Raw genomic sequence first — 26,993 nt, forward strand, 5'->3', positions numbered from 1 at the left:
AGGGCAGGATTTCACCCTAATAATATCTTGCTCAGCCCTCTCCCTGCTGTTTATTACTACCGTTACCTCTTCCACTGCTGCTGGTGTCCTTCTCAATGCAACAAAACCATATCTTGATAGCCTTTTCCCTGCAGCAGAACCAGAGATGCTGGAGAACAGTCTTCAAAGGCTGCTCGTCACCTTTGTGGCCAAATAGCTCTCATTTCTGTGAATCACATTCTTTTAGGAAATAATGAAAGCAATTAAATGGGAACAGGGATTGTTCTCTGCAAAATATCTGTCTTCTGGGTAGCCGCTGCCAGCCTGAGCCATGCCGGGGCAGTGGAAGAGGCGCTTACAGCCCGTGGGAGCCAAGACCCTTATTGTACACGCTCAGAGCTGAGCAAGTTTTTCTGCAAGCCTTTGGCACCCCGTTGTGCACAGCTAAAGCCCCGTCGGGCAGGGCTGTGGCTTTGCCCTATGTCTCACAGCTGCTGGAAGTAAAGAGCCTTCGTGGTCTTGCTTTGCCCATGCTGAAGGGTCCCAGCCTGGCTGTGCTCTCCACACTCCAGCGTCTGCTCTGGACCAGCTCCTGCGAGCAATCCTATCTCATTGCCAGGCACTCGTGTGTTTTCCAGCGCACATGGTCATTAGCTAAATAGCCGCCTCTCGGCACCAGTTTTTAAGCAGTGATTTGCAGCAGGTCTCCAGGTTTCTTTTTCAGCGCCGGGGCAGGTGCTGAGCTGGCAGCGCATCCCCGGCACCACCTGAGCTTGTGCTTTACTCCTCGCAGTGCCTGGTCACCTGTGGAAAAGGGCATAAACACCGCCAGACCTGGTGCCAGTTTGGAGAAGATCGATTAAACGACAGGTTTTGTGATCCCGAAACGAAGCCGGAGTCAGTGCAGACGTGCCAGCAGCAAGAGTGTGCTTCGTGGCAAGTGGGGCCGTGGGGCCAGGTACCGCAGAGCCGCCGCGGGGCTCCCAGCCGGTGGGACCTGGGTGCTGGTGGCCGAGGCTGGGCGCTCCCCTTTCATCCGAATTCAGCGGCATAACTGTGTTAATTGATTTGCACACCAAAGGAGCCCTCTGTTCGCTTGGGTTCAGTGGATGGGCAGCAATAACAGTACCTGCCTTTTGTGCTAAATTTAATCTGTGTCATGCTAAATTGGCCGTGATTTTCAAAAAAGGGGTTTCCAAGGTTACGCTCCTAAATCCATATTTAGGCATGTAAATACATGGCCTAATTTTCACAGAAAAGCTACTCCCATTGAATAGCTTTTGTTGCTTTTAATGTTTTCCAGTTTCTAGGTTGGTGAGGTTTTTTTCCTGTTAAAATACAAGTTGCTCATTTCTCCCGGAGTGTTCTGGCATCTCCTTTTCTACAAAGCTGTTAGCTCTTGACCTAAAAAAAAAAAAGCAACAAACCCAGACCAGTTGTCCCAGTCAGACTTATTCCCATCAGCAAAATTATTCATTAGCTGCTTGTGCTACCATGGGGCTGAACAACGAGTTTTAAAGGAGGATATGATGCAGGTTCTACCAGACTATGATTTACTGTGTGCAGCAAAGTAAATCATTTAAATGCTCGCACCTTCATTCCCAAGGAAGCAAGTGAAGCGTGCGAGGCTCTGGTGGGCGCAGTGAATTACAACTTTGACCTAATTTAAAGCCGAAATGCATGAAGTGGAGAGAAACCAGAAGGGAAGCTGGGGTTTATTTTTGCTGCTCATGCTATGTGCCTAAACCCAGGCTGGGCTGATTAATACTTTCTAACCGAAGCAGCTACTCAGACCCAGCATTTCTTTCTCCCATCTGTCCTCTCCCAGTGCACAACGACCTGTGGCCAAGGCTACCAGATGAGAGCGGTGAAATGTGTCGTGGGCACCTACGTGTCAGTGGTGGATGATAACGAGTGTAATGCTGCAACCAGGCCAACAGACACCCAGGTAAATCCTGCTGTCCTGTCTCCATCTTTTGCCAGCGTGCATACAGAGGCATCCCGGCTGTAGCTTCGGGGGATGTCTTGCTGCAGCAAAGGCTTGTCCTGAACGTCAGCCCATGCAGAGCAGTATCTTGGTCTGCTATATGGCCGTTGGAGAGCTGCCACACAGCATCCCGTTTTGGTAGAGGTGGGACAGAGAAGCTGTATTCAGGGAGTTCCCATCCAGACCCTCTCCGTGTGGTTAACCTTAGGCTCTGAAGCACCAGATTGACAAAAAGGCAATGGACAGCTCTCTGTGAGGGCATCAAGACTTCGTGGGGTAAAGATTACCTTTGCTTATGGTTTGTATCCATGGAGCTCTAGTCATAGGGTGGGATGTGCGAGGGGCTGTCCAGATTCGGAGCTAAAGCTGGTCTCTAAGAGCTCGTGAGCTAAAGAAGTGGCAGTAGATGAATATGGGAAGACAACCAGAGAGTAGAAGGGTACACCTCCTTTGGCTTGCACAGGGTCTGGGATGCCTGGCTGCAGTCTGGGCTCACTTGGCTGCAGGACCATTGCAGTGTGGAACTAATGATGACCAGGGGCCATCATTTCTTGCCTGCTGCACGTGACAATATCGTGTATGTGCCAGCTACAACTCCAGATGCATCCCCCCCGGATGGATACATTGAGAAATGTTGCACACCCTTTGCAAATTTGCTGAAGAGGCTTTCCATGCTGTGTTCAGTGGTACTTGGAAGCAAACATGTAAATTCCCATTTCAAGCAGAGGATGTGCTCGTGGTGTCTGAAGGAACTGAATAAAGCAGAACATTACCATCTATCTGTCATCTAGGGAAGTCGTAGTGCTGATGCCCTGCCCAGCTTTAGTCTTGCATGACTTCACAGAGTTTAACTAAGGCCACAACATTTAGGAAAGGGCTGTTTTTTCCATGTATGGAAACCAATTGCACTGCAGTCAAGGGGTAGCAAATCCACTCACTTGTCATCAGCCATCGCTTGGCATGCACATCTCCAGTGTAAGTAAAATCACAGCAATGCGGAAATCATTTATGCCATTTGTCAAGAGCCGCTCTCTCCCTTGCAGTGACGATCAGTATTAATTTCCTTTTTGGCAATGACTACTCGTAGGCTCATGGCGTAAAGTCATGGCTATTCATCATTTCTCTTGCCAGACCTCCCAGGAGGTCCAGACAGGACCAGAGCCCTCCTCTTAGGCACGGTACCAAGACTGAGCAGAATGACATGCCTGTCCCTACAACCTTGCATGCTTAGTGTATGGTGAAGGTCAGCACGTGGATATAGGTGGGCTGCAGGGAATCAAAGGGCTGCAATCAGCTCAGCAATGTAACCTTTGTTAAGTGGGCTGCAGGTCTCATGCTGAAGGAAGGGAGCTTTGAAGGGAGATAAAGTTGCTGCTTTGCAGATGTGTGTTCATACCAGAACTCTCTTAATGAACTTTCATCTTTTGCCTCAAAAACATCTGGTTTTAATGCATGGAGATGGCACATGGTTATGGGGTGAAGAAGTCAAAAATCCACTGAGTTTCTGCATATGAAGCCCTCGGGGTATTGATACCAAATTTTGCTGATTCACCAAGAGGATGCAAGGAGAAAGCCTGCCAACACACAAGCATGCAGGTCACAGATTTTCAAGACACTGTGTGTTGATAATTATATTGGAGAGGAGGTGGTTTAACCAAAATATCTGCAAATTCTTTATTTCCCTCTTTTCCCTCATGTATTTCACGTACAGGACTGTGAAATAGCAGCATGTCCTCCCCATCCAAATAGTCCTGAAGCCAAGAGATCTATATCAGGCGTTCACAGGACGCAGTGGAGATTTGGATCCTGGACACCGGTAAGCATGTATCGTAATACTTTCAGGATTATTTTACAGTAGACAATGTGATATTTTTAAGTGCATTTGACCAACTTTTCATTCCAAATCCCTTGTAATATATATCGGGAAACTTTCTAGTGGAGTGCTTGTTCCTCTTCCCTAGTGCTCCGCAACGTGTGGGAAGGGTACCCGGATGAGATACGTCAGCTGTCGGGATGACCAGGGCTCGGTGGCCGACGAGTCAGCTTGTTTCCACCTCCCAAAGCCGTCAGCCACGGAAATGTGCAGCGTGATGCCGTGTGGGCAGTGGAAGGCCTTGGAGTGGAGCTCTGTAAGCATCACACTGTCTCTTGCAGGAGAGCCTTATAGACCTCGTTGCTGGAAACGTGTTTCATTAATCTGTCACGCTTGCCCTTTTATAACTGGGGAGATGAAGGTTTTCTGCTGTTCGTTATTAACAATAGCTGTCTGCCTGATTTTCAAAGCTGGAAATGTGACTGTGTCTCCTTTTCCCACTGTAATGCAGTGCTCGGTGACTTGTGGTCAAGGTAAGGCAACGCGACAAGTGATCTGCATCAATTACAGTGACCAGCTGGTGGATAGGAGTGAGTGTGATCCAGACGACCTCCCTGCCACCGAGCAAGACTGCTCCATGTCTCCTTGTCATCCAAACAGCCATGACTACGGCAGGCCCATCCACCCTTTCCTCTATCCGGATCATCGCCTGAAGCTGCACCCTGGAGGCAGCCCAAACCGAAACCGTGCACATATACCGGGAGGCAATCAGTGGAGGATTGGCCCTTGGGGTGCTGTAAGTGCCCTGATTTTCTCATTGCTGATTTTGGTTTGTTTTTTTTTTTCCCTGGGCTAATCCAGGCTTTTCTTAACATCACCACACAGGGAAAAGAGGGACCCTTCTCCCCGCATTCTGCTCTCTGCTCACACGAGCAAGTGTTGCAGCAGGGTGCAGGCATCCCTTCTCAGCCTCTCACACCTCATACCTCCAAGGATCTCCAAGCAGAAAGCCGACGGCATCATTTTCCATGATGCAAAGGCCAACCTCTGCTTCTTGGCCGTCTCCCGGGACATTTACAGCTGTGCAGAGCTGTTGCCAAAGCACAGCAGAGCCTTAATGCCAGCTCCTCTCACTCCAACCAGTTTGCAACACTTTATCATGGAAGTCCCTAAAGGGAATTAAGCACAAATGGGATGTCAAACACTGCATTAAAGGCAGTGGGGTTACTCACCTGCTTAAAACTAGGCTCGTGTTTATTTTCTTTGCTTAATCAGCACCTAAGTCATTGCACTGCTATTAGTAATAGTTGGGTTTTGAAGTTAATAATGCCTGTTAGCTGTATTAAATTTCTAGCGATGCATTCCCACGGTGCAAGGCACTGGAAAGGAGGTGGGAATGCAAAATTATTCCTGGACTCAACGAAGCCATGGGCAATTGTGTCTTCCAGTGCTCCAGCACGTGTGCAGGGGGGTTCCAGCGGCGGGTCGTGGTGTGCCAGGATGAAAACGGATACACCGCAAATAACTGCGATGAGAAAAGCAAACCCTTGGAGCAGAGATCGTGCGAATCTGGCCCCTGTCCTCAGTGGGCTTATGGCAACTGGGGAGAGGTGAGTGCTCCATTCATCCTGGGCTCCCTGCGCAGGGGAAGGCTTTCATTAGCAGGTGGATGAAAAATGCGAGAAGAGGGGGATATTGCGGTGACATTTATTAGAAAGATTGGAGCACAAAAGGCAGCCTCTGATAAATGAGTGCACCCTAGCAGCTGCTTGGTGGTATTTTCCATTCCATTTGTCATGGGAAAATTTTCTTCCAAGGCAAAAGCAAATTCTACAAAAATTGAGATTGTTTTTTTTTTTTCCTTTTTAAGAGAAATCTAGTTTAAGTGAAGGCCTTTTTTCTTAATAAGAACACTGCTCCCCTCTGAAAACTTGTCTGAGACAAGCAATTAGAGACGCTAACCTCCAGTATCTCGTTGGGTCTGGCAGTATCATTGTGGAGCAGCACAAACAGCTTTGGGAAGCAAGAAGCTGAAGGGGCTGATGCCCCACCTGAGGCTCATACAGCATTTGGGGGGATCTGGCCGGAGTGGGTTGGTTGGGAAGAGAGGCAACTGTTGGGTCTTGAGAGGTGCTAGTGCTTCAAGCGACCAGTCGGCAGTATTTTTGCTGCCCAGACGGTGACTGCTCTGTCCTCTGCTGACTTCCAGTGCACAAAGCCATGTGGGGCAGGGACAAGAACACGGCTGGTGGTGTGCCAGCGCCCTAATGGAGAAAGGTTTACGGATCTGAGCTGTGAAATCCTTGACAAGCCACCGGACAGAGAGCAGTGCAATGTGCAGGACTGTCCTAGAGATGCTGCCTGGAGCGCTGGTCCTTGGAGCTCGGTACGACCATAAACTCTTTCTCTTTGTGAACCGTTTTGTGGATATCCCCTAACAACAGATTTAATTTGCTTCAAACCAAGGTGCTAATGCTTCGTGTCTTAAAACTGCACTTAAAGAGGATTATTGATGATATATTCAGAATAACACCTGTTCAGGAAGGGCTTACATTAGGGGAGCTCAAGTCCTTTAATTTAAAAGGCACTTTCTGCTAAGTAGCCACCTTTGTCCGTTTTATTACACTCTGCGAGCGCTGTGCATTGTGAGTCTTGGTTCTGACTGAGTTCTTTGCATATGGATTTAAACCTGGCATTTAAGCAGTACATTTCCATTGAAGTTAAATTGTTCTGATATTTAATGGTAGTACTGCACTGTGCACCTACTGGTTTACCAGTCGCGTGTTCTCTGCCAAAAGCAAGATGACAGGGGAAAATGTGTACTGAATTGCATCGGCTCCCAAGCATGTACAAGTGTGTATAGATGTGTGTGCGTGTCCCTGCCTGCCCCCACACACAGCTATATAGAAACACGTGTGCGTTCACACTTGTGCTTGATTCCTGTTCCCGTGTATATACAATATGAGTGTGATGGACTGTGCAAAGGCACCTGTAAGCTATTCTCATGCATCTCTCTGATTCTGGAGAGTTATTGTCTGGCCTGATCTCCAGCTGCTGCTCTAGATATCATTAAGTCAGCAAGGGATCAACAAGGTGATGGAAGGGTTAAAACCCTGGGAGTTTCCTAATAACAAAATAGCGTTTGGAGCAGAGGTGTCTTACACTGCTCCTTTGCCGCTGGAGGAGTCTGCTACAGAGATGCTCTTTGTGAGGGCAGAGCAGCCCTGAACCGGGGGGCTGGGATGCTATTTTGGGTCCTACAGCTTTGAAATTCTCCCTGCCCAGAGCAGCACCTTCTGCTGGGCGCGGAGCCCCGGTGCGCAGCACGGGCTGAGCCCTGCGCCAAGGCGAGTGCCCTGGGGCGCGTCTGGCGCGCTGGAAACCACGGACCTGCCGGTTTTGGAGTGGCCTTCAAACAAATGTCAACCTTTATTGTGTATTTCGTTATAAAAGCATCTGAAGAAGATTTAAAAAAAAAAAAAAATTAATTTGGCTCAAAAGCACTTTATAGGAAAAAAAAAAGGCCTGTTTGTAATGTATTGGACTTCCTTAATTGTCATGGTTGGGAAAGTCATCTTGCTAAAACATAACCACACTCTGGTTTCTGTGGGTGCTTTCAGTAGCGCGGATGCCTTCAGTAATGCTCCTCAATATTTTTATCATACCTCAGAGAGTTATGCAATAGCCATAAAACTGCTGAACTGGTGTTTATACGGTGCTTCACCAGTACAAGGGACAGTGATATGAAATATTTCATTTGAGGTGCTAATGTATCACTTGTACACTGATATAGTTGGTGCTAAAGTGAGTGAGGTGAGCTGAGCAGAGCTAGCAACCCGTGCGGTGGCTTCCCCGCAGAATTACCGGCTGGGAGTTGCTGCCAACCTTTGTTGCCCGTGCTGGACCATTTGCAAGAACCAAAGGTGTGGACAGAGTTGTGTTGCATTTTGGTGTCACTCAGCATTCAGCCTCTTCACAGCTGTTCAGGAGCGGGCTCCAGGGCTGCGTCTGCTCTTCTGTGTTGGAAATGCAGGATGCAGTCCTGTGTTTTGGGTTTGGGTTGGTTTTTTTTTCACCCAGGAAAAATTCCCTTGACTCTACTAAGTCGTATTAACTTTGGTGGGTTGTCCCTTGCTCGGTCTCCTGGGAGCAGGCGGGATGTCGGGCAAACAGGCAGAGGGCAGGGGCATCCTGCCCTGCCTGCAGCATCTCCTCCCGGCTGCCTGCGGGGCTCACAGGTGAAGGGGCTGCGGAGCTGAGCCCCAGTCGTTGCCACGAAGTGACTTGGTTTTTCAGGTCTTATTACCGAGGTGTCATTTGGCTCTGACGTAGGGGACCCCAGAGCTGTTTGAAGACTGAATTGTATCTATGGGGTCAACAGGGCTTCGTGTCCCTCCTGCAAAATACTCCCCATATATGTCTACCTCGTGCTACTACTGTAGGTAGTAACACCCACATTTTTTTTCTTTAGTGTGGTATCACCTGGATTTGCTTTAGCTCTGTCATCGGTTGCAAACACCATTCTGTAGCTGTACATACTTCATCTGTTGGGATGGAGTGTCACTACCATATTTTTTTGGTCACTTTTGAAACAAGAGTATAGTATTAGCTGAAACTTTTCAGCAGTATGGATTTATGTATTTATGTAAAAGTGTATTTATTTTTCCAATATTGTTATTTAATTTTATATAAATATTGCATACATTTACGATGTTTAATGTTAATGTTGAACAGTGAAAATTAAAGACAAGTAGAATGTAATCATAAATGAATTTGTATAATGATTTCTTGAGTCTTTTGCTAAAGTAAGATCATATACTTAGTTTGGGTAACTTTTACTAAATTTTCTGAAATGGTACTGCAATGTTCCATCTTTTGACTCGCTTTTATTTTGCTTGCTTTGTTCTCCAACAGAAACTGTCATTCTCAATAATTAAACAAACACAGTTAAAAGTGTATGAATTACGAAGTTTGGATAACTAATTTCTTGCAAGCATCTGATTGGCTTAGCTTCACTCAAGTGAAATTAGTACTATAAAATACATACAAATTAAAGCAGAGAGAGTCTGAAGAGTCCAACCCTCATTCCTCAGGCAAAATTCCACTGGGATTTTATACAGTAAACAAGTGATTTTTATCTGTCTGGTTAAATCCAGGTATTAAAGAGATAATTAAATGAATAAACAGATTCTGTATGTAAATTATAATTTTATAACAGGAGACTGGTGAGATGCCTTGTTATAATGTATGGTCAAAGAGGACTAAGAGGGAGGTGACACTTTTATTTCCTTGTTGATTTAAGAACATGTATTTAAACACTACAGAATTGTACGCCATGTGATAGACCTGACCTCTTTATTAAAACAATGCTTTAGAAAACATGCAGAGAGTGTCACCAGGATACAGAGAGTGTTTTTTCTCCTCTGAATGCCTTATGATATGAATGCAGATCTCCATACACGCTCTCGAATACCGAGAGGAAATCTCGGCATGTTCTCCAAGAACAAGGGAGATGCTCACAAGGAGTATTTATTATCCATCGCTTCACTGAAAACCCCAGGCTGAACCCGCTTCTCTCGGAGCAGATGTGCTCCTTGCAATAATCTCTGTGAAACTTCGGTGCTGTAGAGTTTACCGTAACATACAGCTGTATCCTGATACAAGTTATGAATAATGCTGAATTCACTTGTGATGGGCTTCTCATTCTTTCTGAGTTAGGAAACAGGCACAGATAAGGTAAAACAATTATATCTCCCAGCCCCCTGTCCTGGTTCACTCGGGTGAGTCATTTGGGCTTCACTGCCCTGGGACAGTAACCGTTTGAATTTAACCTGTGGAAAATGGATGGGTGGGGTTTGGGGTTTGGTTTTTTTTTCCCTAAAGAATATTATAGTTTTAAAAGTAATCTACTTTGTCAAGTACGTATCGCTCTTGGGTATCAAAAGTTCTAGCTCTAATGCAATGGTTGTGTAGCTCTTAGTGCCTGCAAAATGGCGGTGTGTGCTTCCCAGCTCTTTATCAAATGGGCAGAAATGCTGATACCTTAGTCTTCGAAGACCTTTTGATCTAACAATGAAGAACTGGAAGCTTAGCATAAAATAATTAGAATATTAACTGTCTAAATGCCAAACTCTGTTATGTCGATGTGAGTTCAGTTTTGGGTTAGGACAATGATGCTGTATCCCCTTAGCCAGAGCTGGAAGCTGCTGGCGTTGATGGCTTTGCAGGGCTCTTGGGCTGCAGGCAGGGACGTAGGTAGCGGCGAAGGGGCTCTGGGCTTGGTGGGAAGTGGGAGGACTGCCTGGCCAGCATCCATGCCAGGGAGCTGCCGCTCAGGAATTTTAATCTTAAAATCGTTGTCAATGGAAAGTTCAGGTTATTTGTATTTAATTCTGTCAAAGCCCCAACACATTGTTTACAAGATGCCTTCCCCATGAAGCTGGCTGAAAATAGGCTGTTCAACAGCAATATTCTCCATGTCGTTGTTCTGATAATATTCTTAGCAGGCAGGATGTCAGCTCTTGCTAAGGCAGAAGTGATAACCAGGGGCAGATTTGGTTGCAAGTGTATATAGCTGCTGTTCTCTTCCTGTCTTCTGCAGAAAATTAATTTGCTGTGACAGCAGCATTACTGAGCTTCTGTATGATTCTTTACATGTGTTTTTGCAATAACAAAGCCATCCTTGAAAATGAAGTGATAGGCACGCTGAACTCTCCAGTCACTCAATGATTCACGTTGCTTTTTCTGTCCTTCATTCATATGATGTTGGTTCAGGCTCTGAGACTGCGACAGCAAGTCTGTGTTTCTCTGTAGTGCCAGGTATTATCAGAAAACTAATAAAAACACTCCTACCCCGAGAGCCTGGGGGGGAAGGACAAATGTTGCTGCAGCAGAGGAAGGCTGCACGTATGGTCCCAGCACCCATAACCCAGGCAGAGGGATGCACTGGGTGGCTTGCATGCCTTTAGAAAAACAGATAGAAATAGATGCCTTGGTAAAGATTGAATAAAGCTGATCCAGAACAAAATGAGAACTTGGTAGCCTATGGATATCCCTAGCCATCTGTCTGAAGCTGTCTCCATCTCAGAGCTGTTTACTGTACACTTAGGCTGGCCCACCAAGGCTCTTGTGCCTCTTGGGTTCCTGGCTGTCTCCCCTCTAGGATCCCTCAGACCAACTGACTCCAGGGACTGCCAGTTTGGTGTGCTGATGAAAGGCAAGAAGTTGTCTGCTTTGGTTCCCCAGTCAGAAAAAGGCCTTTGACAGTGCAAACTTCTTTGCTTTTGCAAAAAAAGCAAACCAGACCCATTTCAGCCCTTACCTATACTCCCTGCTGTGTGTCACCCATCCAGAGCATCCCGCCACCGGCGCCCAGCTTCAGCCACCCTCCAAAACTGCACGTCCCTGGGTGATAGCTGGGATGGGCAGAGCCGTGCCAGCTGCCTTACCATCCACCTATTCGCTGTCTCGTGCCCTTCTTGGAGCTCATCCCAGAGGGTAAATGCAATGGGGATTTTGTTTGTAGAGTTTCAGCCCATTGCTTCTCCGGAGCAGCAATGATGGATGCTTCTGTGGCTCTTTCCTCAGCTCAATGCCCACCATCCCTGCTGAGACTCAGAGCCACAGCTGGTGGCTCTAAGCCGGTTACAGGTGGGTGAAGCCAGTGGTGCCCAGTTGCCTGGCAGAGGAACATCACTTTATTCCTCTCTTGCTACTCTAAAATCTCCGATTTTTATTTTCCTTTCCATTTTTGTTGTTTGCCTGTCATCACTGGACATCTTTCATTGCCACTTCTGTTTCTCCTTAAATAAGGAGAACTATATAAGTATACTTTTGCTATCAGTTCTGCTGTCTCCTGTTTGCTAGTGTTGATGCTCCACGAGCAGGAAAACAACCGTCGAAGCTCATCTGCTACACTGCAGGTGAGGGACCACCCTGCGGCACTGCGTGCTTAACACTATGCCTGCCCTCGAGTGCTTTGCTGGATCAACTCCTCGCAGGACTGATTTCCTGCAACTTAATGCTCAGCTGTCGCAATCCATGCTCCTCCCTTGCAGGCACCCGTTAGTCTTTGCACCCGTTGGGATCTGACCTGGTGGTTCAATCTAGTGTCTTTTAGTCTGATGGAGAAGTAAAAGGAGTGTCCTCTCTACCCTCCCTTAATCCAGTGACGGAATGCTGGGGAAGTGCCAGGGTAACGAGCTGCAGAGAACGGCCAGTTTCGTCCGCTCTCCTGCCACTGTGAGCTGGACCAGGGGCTGGACTCAAGACGGTTATTTTCTTGTATCTTGAAACTTTTCTTTTTCCCCTGCCGCCAGATGTTGCATCTTTTCCCAAGTTCCTCAGTGCACTTTCCCAGTCAGAGCAGGTAACTCCATTAGTATTCACTGATGTTTCCTACCATGTATAGTCCAACCCATGTTTCTGTCCTAACTTACTGTAAAATACTTGCCTTTCTCCTCCCAAAGAAGTACAGTGGCTGTTTGGCTGCATTTGGTGTGCCTCTGTGGTTGCCTTTTTGCACCTCCCCTCTTACCCATTTTCTCAATGAGATGGTCCTTTTCTAGGCTGCGCACAGCTGGCCTGAACTTGAACAACAAGTGGCAGGACTGCTGTTGAGTGATGACTGGCTTCAGTCGTGGCTGGCCCATCCATGGCTGCTGGCTTCGTAAAGTCTGCAGACCTATACATGCACATATGCACACACTCACACACGCAGGAGAAATAAAGCAATAAATAAAAGGGCAATTGCTGGGAACATTTGTCTCCCAAAGCACTGGCTTTGAGTGCAGTAATTGAAATATGCGTTATGAATATGCATATGAAATGAAATATGCATATGAAATATGCAGGAGACACGTTAGAGCAGTAACATGCTTTCAAGGTTGAGCTGTGAAGTTCAGCATCTTCAAGCAGACCCCTGAGCAGGGTGTTGGGAGGTCTGTGTGCGTTTTTGCCTACGTTCCACGTTCACGCTGCGTACCCCAAACTGCAATAATTGCTGTTGCTCAGATCCTAGGGATTGCACACTTAGAAACAAGGATGTGTGATGATGAGGGACACTAAGCACAAAGACATTTACTGTGTTTCTAACTTTCCTGGTGACTGATTTGTGCAGTCGTTAAGGAAAAAACAATGTAGTCAATCTTGTTATCTTGTTCCAAAGGCGCTTAATGCTCTATTCATGTTTTAGTTTTCACTCGCTCACAGGGAAGGCGAGTGAGCCAGCAGCATGGATGAAAACCTGTCTGAGGCCCTAGACCGTATGCAGGCTGACAAACAGTATTTGATCCCTAGTGCATTAAGCCAAGATTTTTCTTTATAAAACCGGGGAGCAAGAAGCAGCCCAGCGCTCCTACAAACCCCCAGAGTGATGCATACCTGTGCAATAGGGCTGACGTTCCTTGGAGAGCTCTCTCCTTTGTGTTTCGCTCCATCCGACACGGAGAAATCCTATTCTTGAATGGGACTTCTAAATGGCATTATAATACAACTGCTCACTAAAAATATGAAGCATCAGTTAGCCTAGGCTGCTTGCTGCTTCAGTTGCTACTTTCTCAAAAGTGCCACAGCATGGAAAATAGGCTTCATCAGTGCCTTCCACATCCCATTATACTGGTGTCCTTGGGTAGCTCACGCATCTCCTTCTAACTTGAGGAAATGCCATCTAACCCCTGGAGAGACCTGCAGTGGCTGTTTGGGGGCTTTTGCTTGTTTGTTGTTCAAGTTAAATAGCGTAGAGCAAGGCAGGGATGCAGCTTTTAAGGCAGCTTTGTGTGTTCGCAGCCCTGCTGATTTCTGCACTTGGTGAAGTCTTTGTATGGTGTGTAACAACAGGGGAGGGGAAAGAAGCGGAGAAGGTGCTACTTACTAGGTGGACACCACAGAAGAGGAGATGTATGGCTTACCTGCAGTTACCTGCTTTTCTCACGTATATCCTGTGAGGTTTCCCAGCTCGGGGAAATTATTGTATTGACTTCAGCGCTCAGAGCCTTAAATCTTGCAGGAGTTAGAGCCCAAGAGCATCCTTTCCTCTGGGGCAGTCTGTTCTGCTGGATGAACGGGCTCCAGACACACCAGTCTCTTCTTTCTGCTGCAGCAACAAGTCAAGTTGTACCCTGCTCTTTGAGAAATCTCTCCCCCACACCCCTTTTTTTCTTTTTTTTTTAACCTGTTATGAGACATCATCCCAGGTCCCTGGCCAGTCTCTGCAGGTTGGTTTGTCAGCAGGAAGGTAAAGGTTTAGTGGATTGATTTATCTCCCTTTTGCAAATAATCACTTGGGAAACTCTCTGCCTCTGCCACGGAGCTGAGAGCAGAGCAGCTGGAGGACAGAGACCCCGCGTGCGCTGCCCCGTGAGCCAGCATGGGTGTTCCCTCTCGCCCGTGCCCGGGGCAAGGAACGCTCCTCGGGGACACTGGGGCAAAGCCTGCTCTTGTGCATGCCAAGGGCTGCCCTCTGGCTCCAGCAGGGCTCCCTGGGACGTTTCCACAGGGGGTTCTGGACAATGTTCACAGGCATACTTGGACCATACACTCCAAAATCCCTAATGTTCATGTCTTTTTTTCAATCCTCCCATTTCTCTGGGAAGTCAGCACAGATTAAGCGTTTCTAAAGCCTCTTCCAAACTCCAGTGCAACGCTTTGGTTTGTTTTGCTCAGGTCTCTGGTCCAGTTGCCCTCCCTTGAATGTAGAGACCACTTCCCTTTTAAATGTGCAAAAGTCAGATATATTTTCTGGCCTCGTACCAGCTAAAATCACCATGACCATGCGCTCTCAGCAGCTGTATGTGTCAAGGTATGGCTGCCTCTTACAGTTTTGCAGGAAAGGAAAGCCTCGAAGGCTCAGGCATTTTAAGATTTCTAGTAAAGGTTCAGCTGGTGAGGAACGATCCAGGCTTTCCTTGGTAGTGTGTCTTCTGATGTCCTTCATGCTCGAGAGACTTCAGAGGTACAGACGTCATACGGCTGTGATTTCAGCATCTGATAGCAGCAGTGTAAGTTATAGTAAGAGCTGGTGTATACTAATAGGATGCTGAAGTGTAACTGTGAGGGTGCGTGGTTGGGCTCTGCGTGCAGCTTGGAGAAGTTTGCTGATGCCCAGGCACACAGCCCCTCGTGGAACGGGGGTGTAAAGTGTTGTAGGGCTCTGTCATTTTTCTGCTTTATTTCATCCAGCACATGCTTCAACTCAGATTGTTGGAAAGGGTGAACGAGGGCTTACTTACGAGCACTTACTTTCCATATAATCCTTAATGTGTGGAAATCTAAACCTACAAGGATTGATTTTAATTTCCTCCAAAAAGTTGCTCCTGGCAGAATCTGATAAAGCCGTTTTTAGTCTAATTCTTCCCAGCCCTGCCTTTGGTGAGCTATCGGAGCATACCTATCGTTGGGAATTCATTTGGTGATCACCGCAGTTTGCATTCATTATCTCAAATACCTCCCAGATCATCGGCTGAAGCACAGGGGCCTGGAAAAGTGGTCTGACAGCATTTTCTGAAACTTTTCACTTTTGGGGAAGAATGTCCCGAGGTTCTTGCTGGTGGTTTGCTTTTCTGCTCCGTGTTGAGTTTGCCTGTTCAGTGCCAAAAATTCAGGAGAAGCAGAGCCGCTCCATAGCTCTGAATTGCTCTGTGCTGCCTCTTTCCTTTCACCAAGATTTGCTCATTTGTGCCCAGGGTTGTTGTGTCCTTTCGGTGCCAGACCGACCTCGCTCCCAGCCCTCAGCCTGGCAGCAGCACGGCCGCAGCACGAGCTCCCTGTGCAGAAGAGCAGGTCACGGGCTCTTGCAGGAGGGTCAGAACCTGGGCCCAACCAGCCAGAAATTTTGTACAAATTTTTAAGAGCTTTTGGGGTACATATTCTGTTTTTTTCCTGCTACCAGCCCAGTGAATCGAGTAGCAGCCTTCCTATGTTAGAGAGGTCTTAATGAACAAGAGGTACCCTCATCTTCCAAAATATCAGAACGGGCAATGCAGCAAGGGTTAGTTTAAAGCAATTTGCATGTACTTGGTAAAACAGAATAATCTTTGTCATTCCCGAACTCTGAAACAGAAAATACATTTCTGTGGAAACAAAAACACAGGCTTGCTGCTGCGCTGGAGCAGAGCGATGCATTGCAGGAGAGATTTAGCATCGTGTTCTGACCTTTCTGGAAATAGTTGATACGGAAATATTTTTGTCATATTTATTTAAACTTTTTTCTTGCATTTATTTAAACTGGGCAGTATATTTATTTGAAAAAATCAGCAGCATGCCAATCCCCAATTCTTGGCATGTTAACAAAACTAATCACGCAATGAACGTAATACCCTTACATCTGTGCTCAAATGCTTTGATCCTAATGCTCTTAGGAAAGTCCTTTTGTTCTTATTCTCCATGTAAAGCACCAGGTGTGACTGTGGTGGTTTAGGAGATAATAAAGATAATAAGAGGAAGGTTTACTAGAGTCTTTCGTGTAATGGCTATAGCTGATTTTTTAAATAGTACTTCTCTACTATTTTATGTGCCACAATCGTCTTGGTTTTTTTAAGAAACAACACAATGTGTTGTTTTCGCACCATCCTCCATGCCTGGCTATCCTCCCACGTTCACCCAGGGGTTCTATTTGTTGCCGTGCCTCTACCACAGGCTGGAAACAGCATTTTGGAGACATGTTTTCAAGCACTTGAGGGCAGGCAGAGGCGGGTTGACAATGGGCATGCCCAAGCGCATGTGATTTTCGACTCTAGGAAGCTGGTGAGTGAAAAAAGTCAATACAATACCTTGGCTACACCTTCAGGGCTGGATCCAGAGGCGATTAAATGAGTGGAAGTCTTTCTGTTGACTTCAAAGAGCCTTGGATGAGGCAGCTATTCCTCAGAGAGCCACCCGTCCATCCCCAGTACTTTGGAAGTATTTTTGGGGGGGGGCGGGGGATAGGGAAGAAATCAAGAAAAAGAAAGAGAAATATGAAAGGAGTGATTTTGTTGGTGCTATTTGAATGTTTTAAAGAAGGCAAGGTCAAAGCTTACCTCATGATGGCACTGTTATTGATAGATACGATAAGCAGGCAGCACCGTTTGCAGTGATGAAGAGTCCTTCTAATGAAATGCAAAGTTTCTCCAGGGTCTGAAATAAATGACGGGGCTGATGGCACTAGGTAGGTCTATTGCTTCCCTAAGTCACGTGGCGTTCAGATGAAGCCCACTATTAAATTATTTCTGCATGTGGCTCACATATGCTTAAAATCTACATGCCAAATAAAAATTGGAAATACCTGAGACGAATTAGAGGGCAGTTATGAAGTAGACTCTTTGCAAAGGAATTTTCAGTCTCTGATACTTTGTTACATTAGATTATTCAATCTCTCTTTTCTGTCAGTGCAAATGAGATCATAACTCATATGTGCACAAAAGCAAATGGGTGGTTTAGATCTAAAAGTGCACAGCTGCCTAACTTTGATTTATATTAAAGGCAGACATAGAAATTATTAATTCCAGTGTCTTGGGAAATACATTCAGGTATTAACAAAATTAGGCAAATTATGCCTCAGCCTCTGAGTGCACCAAGGTATGCATGCAGTCTTGTTTGATGGTGGGATGGCGAGATAAATGTCAGAATCGGGCTCCGCGCCAAAGTTAAGCATTTTGTAGAAGAGGGATAACAATTTTGGAAGTGACTAGCACCATATTATTCGTGAGATCAAATATTTAAACATACTCTTGTTTAATGTCGACTGTTAAAAAAGATCCCCAGAAACGTCCTTGCATTGTTGCACAATGTGGTTATTCCTCCTTTAGAATAAGTAGTGGATCCAAAGTATTTTTTTAAATTAGAGAAAAGATGCACTCAGCTGTACCAGCTCGGGATGTGGGACAAGAGAGTCCTGATCAGATGTGTGAATTTACTTTTTAGCTTTGGCTGTCACAGTAAAGTAGCATCAACCTGAATGGAGAGCGCTTACTGAGGAACACTTGAGTTTTTGCTAAAGTATGAGTGTTGGCCTTTAGTCCAAAGGTAGTAAATGGATCAAAGTACTAGAAGTTTACAACTGGGTTTGGTAGGATTTGACATATCCTTCTTGCTGCTGATGTTCATTGCCTGGGTAGTGCTGTGATTTAAAATAATCACAGCTGTCAATACATATGCTAATTTCTGTTCCAATGGATCTTCCAGAGCTGCTACGTATATAAATTGTAGTTTTTTAGGTTTCAAATGTATTCATAGGCTGGGAAGAGCTTGGGCTGTAATTTATTTCTTAGGAAATATACTGATGGAGTGGCTCCAAAATGAAGGAAGAAGCCTCATCTCTGCAAAGAAAGCAGAACATTTTATATTGAGAGATGGTTGAAACACTGTATTTGTGCTCAAAGATTAAACCAGGATGCTTGTGACATAGCATGTAATGACTTGCATAACATGTAATGAAGAAATTGAAACTGAGTCTCTGGGTGCATCATGCTGAGTAAGAGGCTTGTTCTACACGAAACTGTCATATTAAATTCTTGTCGTGATTCCAGACCCCTTTGATTCCTAAATCTTTTGGAGGAGACTAATCTGAAATCAAAGTGAAGTTGCTTGGGCTTTGCATGCCAGAAGTGGTCACATTTGAAAAAGTTCAGTGAACCTGCAGAGGGAGGTTGAAATTAGTTGCTTCACTACAAAGCTTACAGCTAACGTACCTGCTGGTTTGCTTTTTGCTTTGATTCTTCAGGCTCTGCCTTCTTGCCACCTTCTGAGTTGTTTTCAAAATGCATAAATCTTAAGGATGAGCATGTCCTGGTTTCAGTCTGTTTAGTTAAAAAAAAAAAAAGAAAGTAAATCAGCCTATGCTGGTAAAACAAACATCAGCTTTAATACCAAGGGCATGGAAAGACTGCATTTTCCTCTTCTGCCTTGTCCTTTGTGCAGTTCCTTCCCTCTGTGAAGGTGTATACCGCGCTTTACTCTCCTGATTTACCAACACTTGACCTCCCTTTGTACCAAGGTAAATGGAAATGGTTCCTTTCAAGCTCTTCTAAGTAGATACTGAGGGGTCCTGCCTTGATGCCTGTAAGATGACTCTGCTCCTTTGAAACCACTGGAGCAATGCCAGGAATCCAGCCTGTTATCCCTGCTGAATGTCAGCTGCTTTCTCTATTTTGATATTGGCATTTTGGGGGGCTTTGACCAAGAATATCACGCAATATTAAGTGCAAGTGGGAGCATTTCCAGCAGTTAAATTCTGCCCTTCCCTATCCCCCTCAAGCTTTGTGTAGGCTGCTGGGGACCTGGGGATGTGCTTTTTGGTCCAGTTAAAAGAAAATGCCCTGGGTAGCCACGGCCCGTGTATAACCGTGTAGATGGCCCTGCGTGGAAGCTGATCTGTTGTTACTTTATATTTACAGTGTTCTGTCTCCTGTGGAAGGGGCCAAAAGCACCGCAATGTGTACTGTTTGTCAAAGGAAGGGAGGCATGTAGAAGAAGATTATTGCAAGCACCTTGCTAAGCCCAATGTGCAAAAGAAATGCAGAGGGGGCAGATGTCCGAAGTGGAAAGCAGGAGATTGGGGACAGGTGAGATGTGTTGTATACCCTTTTGCACCCTTTGATGTTCTTCCTCCATCCAATTGGTTAGAAGCTCTTTTTCCCATCACTTCTGTCCTCTTGAATTTTTCAAGGGTAAAAGTTTTGGGCCAGATCCTCAGGTGGCATAAAACAGTGTAGCTTCATGGATAGCAGTGGAGCAGCACTGATTTGTACCAGCAGAAAACACGGCAACTTGCTTTTAGTATCTAACTGAAAGCAAATTCCTTAGTATATAATATTAAAGAGAACCTACTGTTTATTCATTTTTTAATATCGTTATTATTTAACTATGTCACATCCCAAGCAAAGTCTTCCTTAGTTTTGAGAAATCTGAAATTAATTTTATTATCAGCTTCCTGGAAAAGCCTAAAGAACAATCTGAGCTGTTGATTAAAAATGCTTTTCACTACCTTTTGTTTCTTAATAAGCTCATCAGTTAATTTTGCTTCATTAAAAAGTCAGACACTGATGCACAGAGCAGAGGCTTCTGGAAATGTGAAAGTGCTTGGAGTTATTAAGCAACTTGTTTGCTGAAAGCATAGCTTGAATCCTTGTTTTCCTGAAAATTATGTCTTTGTCATCACCTTGAATCTGCTGCATCACATTTTTGTCTCTGAACCTCACTTTTCCCCCTACCTCATTAGTGTGCTAATCAGCAGAATTATTGAAAATCCCAGACTAAATGAACTGTTACTTGTAAAACATCATGTTCTCTTGCGGTCTGTCTTCCAAATTAAGGTACAAAACACCAATTCTCACCGTATGCGAGTTCCCTGAAAGATTAACTATTAACATCGCTACAGGCACCCATGCAAATGTTAGGACTAGGGCAGCATACTCTTGTTTAATGTCGGCTATTAAAAAGGACAATAAACCCATTGATGTTCTATGATTGTTTTCAGACTTGTATTTTTTTTTAATGCTTATCTTTGCATTTATAGGATAGCAGTATTTGCCGTTATGTGTGTAAAGGGCTAAGCGTGCATTCACCATGGAGGTTCAGTTACTGAGGTCTGGGTCCTTTACCTGAGAGATGGCTGGGAGCACCCAGGTAGCCCTGCGTAGCCCTGTGAAATGCACAGTACTGCTCCCATACTGAACATTAAGTCAATATTATTACCTTTATTACCTGCAGGACTTAAACCTCAATTTTATACAGGAAGCTAGACTGAAAAGAAACGCGAGGCTATTAGATAGTCTTGTCATATCTGATTTGCACCTTATTTAAAGTGACTGCTCCTGAAAGCAATTTTTTACAGCTAATAATTGTAAACATAATAAAGTAATGGTCTGTCGATTGCGTTAAAATACGCTAATGTTAATTGATAAAAGTAAGTGTTTTAAAATTCCCAGCATTCCACCGCATGAACAGAGTTAATTTTATGCAAGTGGAGAAAGAAACCCAAGTTAACAGGAGGATGCGGTGATTTATGGCCTGAGGTAATCTCTTGTGACTAGGCAATTAAGGAATATTTGTATGCTAATGATAGGACTAAGAATAGGCAGCGCATTTCCAGCGTGCGGGGTAGCTCCTCAGCCCAGGTCCCTGATGCGGTATGGGCTCAGCCAGCCGGCATCTCGCTTGGGGAAAAAATAAAGGGGTAGAAACACCCATTCAGCAATATCAAACTGGGCTTTGTAAAGCCACATGAAATGCTCTGACATGGCTTCCTGATCCTCACTCGTGCTGGCAGCATTGCTTTGCCTGCACAGATGAAAAGCGGGGCTGTCAGAAGCTTGGAGCACCGCCGTGGCCCTCCCTGCCAGAGGTGTGCAGGGCTCGCACGGCTTTGCAAAAGATTTAATACCTCAGAGCCGAGGTGGATTTAGGTGCCGAACTCCTCATTAGGACTATGAAACAGGCAGGGGTTTGGAGCTCTGGATACCCAGTAGGTCAGGATCTCAACGGGCACGGAAACTCCGTGTCACCTTCCCTGTCACCGGTGACACTGTTGAAAGTAGGGAGCCATGATCAGTTTGCACTTAGATACTATCAAAAAAGCTTTCTGAAGGTCTAATTGCCTCCGAAAGATAATCCTAAAGCTGAGCTGCTGTGAGCTGACTGCCTTTTGTCCTGGGTAAACCAGCAAGAGTCTGTGTGAGAAATAAGGCAAGGTTTTCCCATAAAAGTGCATCTTCCTTGTCACCATATATGCACAGGACCTGTTGCATGTGCCTTTAGGTTTTTTTCTTTTCCTTTTGGAAAAAGGAATGATTAAAAAAATCAGGATTAAAAAATACAGGAATGGTTTAAAAATGAATCCCAGCCGGCTGAGCCAAGTGCTCTGCTCTCACGTCTGTTTCTCTGTGGTTGGTTTGTGTTCAGAGGCTGGGTAATTCTTTTCTAGATTGTTATGAATCCACTGTCCCGCAGCAAAGAATTTGTAATATATCTGTAATAATCAGGAGGAAAGAAAAAAGGCTTTTTCTCCAGGTTTTAAATGTGCTTGTGTCTGCACTGAAATGTCAGATTTAATATGTTTGCATCTCCTAAGTAGTATCAATTATGGCCATTTACCTTTCACTTAGCAAAAATACCAATATTTATTCTGCAATATTATTCTCTCTGTTATTCTATGACTATAGACTATGACTATGCTATTCTCTCTGACTATATGAGATATATATAGTCATATATATCTCAGCTACAGCCTGAAATCCAGCCCTGTCTAAAAACACAGGTAGAGCATCAGGTAGTGCTTCTCCGTAGCCAAGCTGGCGCTCGGCAGTCTGGCAATTGACTTTCTCAGTGGAGAAATGAGCACTCCTGGGAAAACGTATAGACTCCATAGAAAGGACAAACAGGCTGCCTGGCTCCTGGCATCCCATCGGGGAATATATAAGTACAGCACAAGTTGGCTGCCCTCAAACTGACTGTCTTCTGGCAGTGTCAGCCAGCTGTATTTCCCCAAGCTAGACACAGGTTGGCTGACAGGTATTCTGGATTAAAATAGCCAGGATGACAATGGTGTTAATACCCACCTTTCCTTGCCTCTGTAATAGAGCATAATGGTGTTATTCTGAAGCCAGCCATAAATCCAGACAGAGCCATAGCAATACTGCTGCTGCGGCACAGGCAGCAGGAGGAAGCACCCCGCAGAAGGAGACGCCTCGATCCGCTGGGAAAACTCCGTGGCCCCAACTCGCCAACTTTCCCCCAAGGCGGGTGCAGCCGTTGCCCCCTCCTCAGCAGGGCTCCTGGCTCCCGCAGCAATATGCCAGCGTGGCCGGGCCAGCCCCACGGCAGCCCTCCGGTGGCCCCGGGGCCAGGCTCACCTGCAGCTTCACCTTCTCGGGCCGCGGCCGCGCTGGTGTTTCTTTCTCCCGTGCTGTGGCTTGATGGCACTGTGGCTGCCCTGGGTGCCTGGCCACCGAGTGCGCTTAGGAAGCCTGTTCAGCTAGGAAGAGCCTCCCCTCCATACGCTCTTGCAATTAGCCCAAGGAAAAGCTCTTTGCTCACTTGCTCACAGGAGGGGGGTTCAGATCTCTTCCAAGGGATGGTCCAGGACATGGCAGTCCTGGCCTGGGGTCCTGGGGGGGCTCGCTCCCCTACTCTGAGTCCTCCCACCGATTCGGTCAGGGTGCAGCATTTATCCTTGTGGGCTTCAGCAGGGGCAAAGCTTCACCCAGGCAGGCAGTGAAATGAGTCTACGGCTTTGGCCGGTGCCCTGCTTTGCCCGGCACAGCCAGGGACCAGCCTCCCTCTCCCCAAACCCGCTCTGCCCAGGTGGCACACACAGCACAGCCCCCCGTGAAAGAGCCACGGCGTGACTTGCTCTCCCTTATCATAACATAGCCGGGCATGTGCTTTTTAGGTGGGTGATAAATGCAAACCAAAAGGCATTTTAGAGCGTGGTATGCATCCTGGTGTATATGTTTCTCCAAGTTTGTGGCCATTATTCAGTTTAACTGTCATCTATGGAATGCGTAGGACAAACAGCACTGTTAATCACAGGGAGGCAGCGCAGCATATGGGAAGCATTTGCATCACCAGTGACAGAAATCTCAGTGCTACTTTCAAAAGTCACACAAAAAAACTCCCACCCTCTTACAAATACCTGAGGCCGGGCGAATATTCACAGTCAGCTTTTCTTTGGTCCTCTTGGCTTTATGGGACGTTTGGATTGTAAAGCAAACGGAGCATTACGGAGGAATACTCTGCAGAAGAGAGAATTGCTTCCCCGCTAGGCACCGTTTAATTCCCTGCCTTAAGAAGGCTCGCTTTTATGGGTATTGCAATAATAGGCTGTAAATTTGTTGTCTTAGTTCCTGATGTATTAATAAGGTCGCTTATATTAATTGTTAATTCAGCAAATGGTTAATCTTAATAGCTGTGTTTTAAATGCATACCTTTGATTTTTACATGCTTTCTTCTATAAATGCAAATTCTTTTTATTCCAAATCTATATCATATACTTTAAAATCTAGCCAGGAAGAATCCATACCAGCAAGAAGTTAAGTACTGCTAAACATATTACAGTGTGCAGTCACAACAATAAGAAATGTTGTGTGAAAGAAAAAACAAGCTGTTAAAAGCATTGTAGTGTAGATAATAATTTGAAGATGTCTGAGAAGCGGAGAAATTCAGGCTTTTCTTGCTGTGCCTAGGAGTGGGGAGAAATGTGCCCACAGTGTAATGAAGGAAACATGAAATGCAGTTAATTTAAAAAAAAAAAAAAAAGACATTTATTTTCACAAACTAACAATATGCCCTGGCTTGTGTGCATGTGCATGTTTCGATGCACGCTGGAAGAAATCCCAGCCGTATCATACCTTTACCTCTCTATTGCTCTAGACTTTCTTCTGTATAATTCAAGTTTACTTTTCATTGAAGTCCACTCCGGTGACACTTGTGGCATTTGATATATTTTGAACTATTACTTTTTTGAGCCAAGTGCCTGAGAAGTAACACACAGAGCCTTGCTGCCTCTGGCGTGTTGCGATGGTTTAGCAGTGCCGCTATCTCCAGAGGTTTTTGCAATATAAATCCTGTCCGGGAAATCCTGACCCCACTGAAGCCAATGGCAAAAATTCCCGCTGGCTTGAGCGGAGCAGGGTTTTCAGCCTGTCTGCTCTGCCCTTGCAAAATTTTTCCCTTGAGCAATGAAGAGCCTTACCTGGAAGTTGAAACGCCGGCATTAGAGCGTTGCTATCGCTGCCGTTGAGCACAGAGCAGAGGGTGAACCCTGGGAACTTACCGTGACGGCTGTGACGGGGACCGCCACTCACCTTTTGTCCCTTCCTCCAGTGCTCGGTGTCCTGCGGCCGGGGCGTCCAGCGGCGCGCCGTGCACTGCCACAGCGGCACCCCAAACACGGCCGAGGAGGCAGAGTGTGACCCGGCCAGCCGGCCCCCTCCACAGCAGGACTGCCACCTCCCCGAGTGCCCCACGCACCGCTGGGCAGCCGGCGAATGGCAAGCGGTAAGCGGGGTCCCCTCCTCCGCCCGTCCCTGGGGTCACATCGCTTGTGCTCTCAAGCGTGCAGCATGGGATGATGCTGGAGATCGCTGCTGGAGGACCGGGGTTTTGGGGTTGCAACCCGGGCTTGCCAAAAAAAAAGCAGAGGAAACGCTCGCGCGTGCTGGCTGGAAGGGGAAGCTGAGAAATACCTCCGTAGGGTTAATTTATTGCTTTGTGCTGCCCTGTGTTTGGCTGGGACCTATGCAAATATTGAGCAGGTTTTGGGTAGGGCGGATTTGGGTCTGTTCCCAGAGGCTGAGCGGTAACCCCTCTCGGACCGAGCCCTGCTGGCTGCTCTGGCAGTGAGCCCTGTGCGTGAGGGTTTGAAGAAATTGGGGAACATAGGTAATTCCCACTTTTCTGCCCCGTTACCCTGGCTCCTCCTGACAGCTCTCTCCTTTCGCTGAGCTCCCAGTCCATGCTTTTTGCCAAGCCGTGAGCAGCGCTGAGATGAGGTCTCCCATGGGAGACGGTGCTTTTCTGAGTGACCGGGATCAGTCCCGAGCAAAACCAGTCCCTTAGGCTAGAGCAGGGGATAGGGCTGCTGCTCCAGTGGTTCAGGCAGCGACTCCGACTCGCCTGCACCGTGGGCCATGGGTCGGCCTGAGGCTGGTGGGTGGCAGGAGGAAGGGGTCCAGGAGGAGCCATCCCAGGGTGCCGTGGCAGGCTTCGAGCGCACAACAGGTTATGGCAGAGAGAGTTCAGACCAGGCACCAAAATTATTATTTTCATTCTGGTTTCGTTTCATTTTCAGCCATCCCTGGGTGAAAGAGTCCTGCCCCAGTTCTCCTCCATCCCTGCCCCGCTGTTCCAGGCTCTTCCCTGCCATGCAGGGACTGCCAGCCTTGGAAATGGGGAAGGCAATGGAGCTGCCAGCTCAAGGGAGCTGGCTCCTGTGTCACGCAGCCCACAGAAGAGGCCACCACTCCTGTGGAGAGGATGTCCTTGTCACATAGGGAGAAGGGGATTGCCCATCGTGGGCCCTCCATGGGGATGCAGGGGATGGAGGGGGGCAGATGGCCCCCCCCACCAGGTGCATCAGTCTCCCTGCAAAACCATTTCTGGCCCCAGTGGCAGGGCAGCAGGGGCCCGATCCTGCACCCTTTGAACAGCAACGATCCCCCTGACTTTGGAGGTGCATGATCAGAGCCTGATCCTGATCACCCCGACGCCTGCAGTGTACAGCTCTGGGAAGCAGGAGAAATATTAATGAAACGGGGGCCCGGCTGTCACTGGCAGTCAGGCTGCTTTTGTATTGCTCCTGCATGGCCCAGCGGGGCTTGAAGGGGGATAAAATTGGTCGAGGTGCCTTCCCCTGCCAAGACAGTGTAAAGAGGCTGCGGTGTAAATGCAAAGCAGGGTGAGAGGAGTTTTTTTATTGTTCCTTTTTGTTGTTGTTGTTGTTTAGAAAAAAGTTGGTCTTGCCAATGAAAAGGAATAGGGAACTTCTTGGAAAACGTTTCTTGCTGTGTTGGTGTATCACCATTAATCAGCCGTTCTCAGTGCCCACACCAGGGAGAAGAAACTCAGTAGAAAGGGCCTTGCTTATGTCAAAGTAAAACCCAGACCAGGGTCACAAAGAAAAAGAGAAAATTGGGAGAGAGAAGGGTTTTTTTTAATATGAAGCTTCTTTGAAGGACAACGTGCAGCTCTGGAAGCTGCAATGTAATTCTTGAATCTTCAGCATTTGCTGTTTGGGGGAAAATCATGCCATCCTTGCCTGATTTGGATAGCAGAGTTACCCAAGGCATGTTTGAAGTGTTCGTGGCATGGGGTTTCAATTCATCTCTGTTTCAGACTCTGATTTAGAAAAAAAAAAAAAGAAAACAATGAATGCTTTCGCAAAGCAATGCCTTTGGGGTTTTTATTATTATTATTATTATTACTCTTCTAAAACAGTTGCAGAAGTGCTTCAAATGGTTCTTAATTTGAACTGCCAGGAAAATAGTTCAAAATTTGGGAAATGAGGCAAAAGAGACACATATTGTCAAATGCCTGACCTGTTTTGCAGCTCTTGCTATCAATGGCTGTTATCCCCTGGCCCTGCTGTTTCATGTGAGATTTAGATCAGTCATGAACATGAGATTTCATACGAAATCTATCACCGTATTAAAAGGAAAAATAGCCTTTTCATGCTAGCTGAACTGTCCTCTTTCTATGTGAATAATGTTTTATAACCTTGGGGTGGCTGATTGGAACCTC

General features: G+C 46.4%; 1 protein-coding gene across 8 annotated transcripts in view; it reads left to right on the plus strand.

Annotated features, from left to right (window-relative positions):
* Positions 1 to 26,993, plus strand: part of ADAMTS9 (ADAM metallopeptidase with thrombospondin type 1 motif 9) — an 84,875-nt gene that overhangs the window by 41,103 nt on the left and 16,779 nt on the right. For 6 of the 8 annotated variants that reach the window (XR_012044554.1, XR_012044555.1, XM_072875739.1 and 3 more), the window contains 9 exons: positions 773 to 937; positions 1,808 to 1,927; positions 3,678 to 3,782; positions 3,928 to 4,095; positions 4,291 to 4,575; positions 5,228 to 5,389; positions 5,989 to 6,165; positions 19,151 to 19,318; positions 24,579 to 24,752. Coding sequence is in view for 6 of the 8 variants with exons in the window: in XM_072875739.1 (XP_072731840.1) it covers positions 773 to 937; positions 1,808 to 1,927; positions 3,678 to 3,782; positions 3,928 to 4,095; positions 4,291 to 4,575; positions 5,228 to 5,389; positions 5,989 to 6,165; positions 19,151 to 19,318; positions 24,579 to 24,752 (1,524 nt within the window). In the remaining 2 variants the exon portion in view is untranslated. The remainder of the gene's footprint in view (positions 1 to 772; positions 938 to 1,807; positions 1,928 to 3,677; positions 3,783 to 3,927; positions 4,096 to 4,290; positions 4,576 to 5,227; positions 5,390 to 5,988; positions 6,166 to 19,150; positions 19,319 to 24,578; positions 24,753 to 26,993) is intronic. The other 2 variants (XM_072875741.1, XM_072875742.1) reach the window with 2 other exon arrangements.

Source organism: Ciconia boyciana, chromosome 11 (assembly GCF_034638445.1).
Source record: "Ciconia boyciana chromosome 11, ASM3463844v1, whole genome shotgun sequence".
In the NCBI taxonomy this organism is placed as follows: domain Eukaryota; kingdom Metazoa; phylum Chordata; class Aves; order Ciconiiformes; family Ciconiidae; genus Ciconia; species Ciconia boyciana.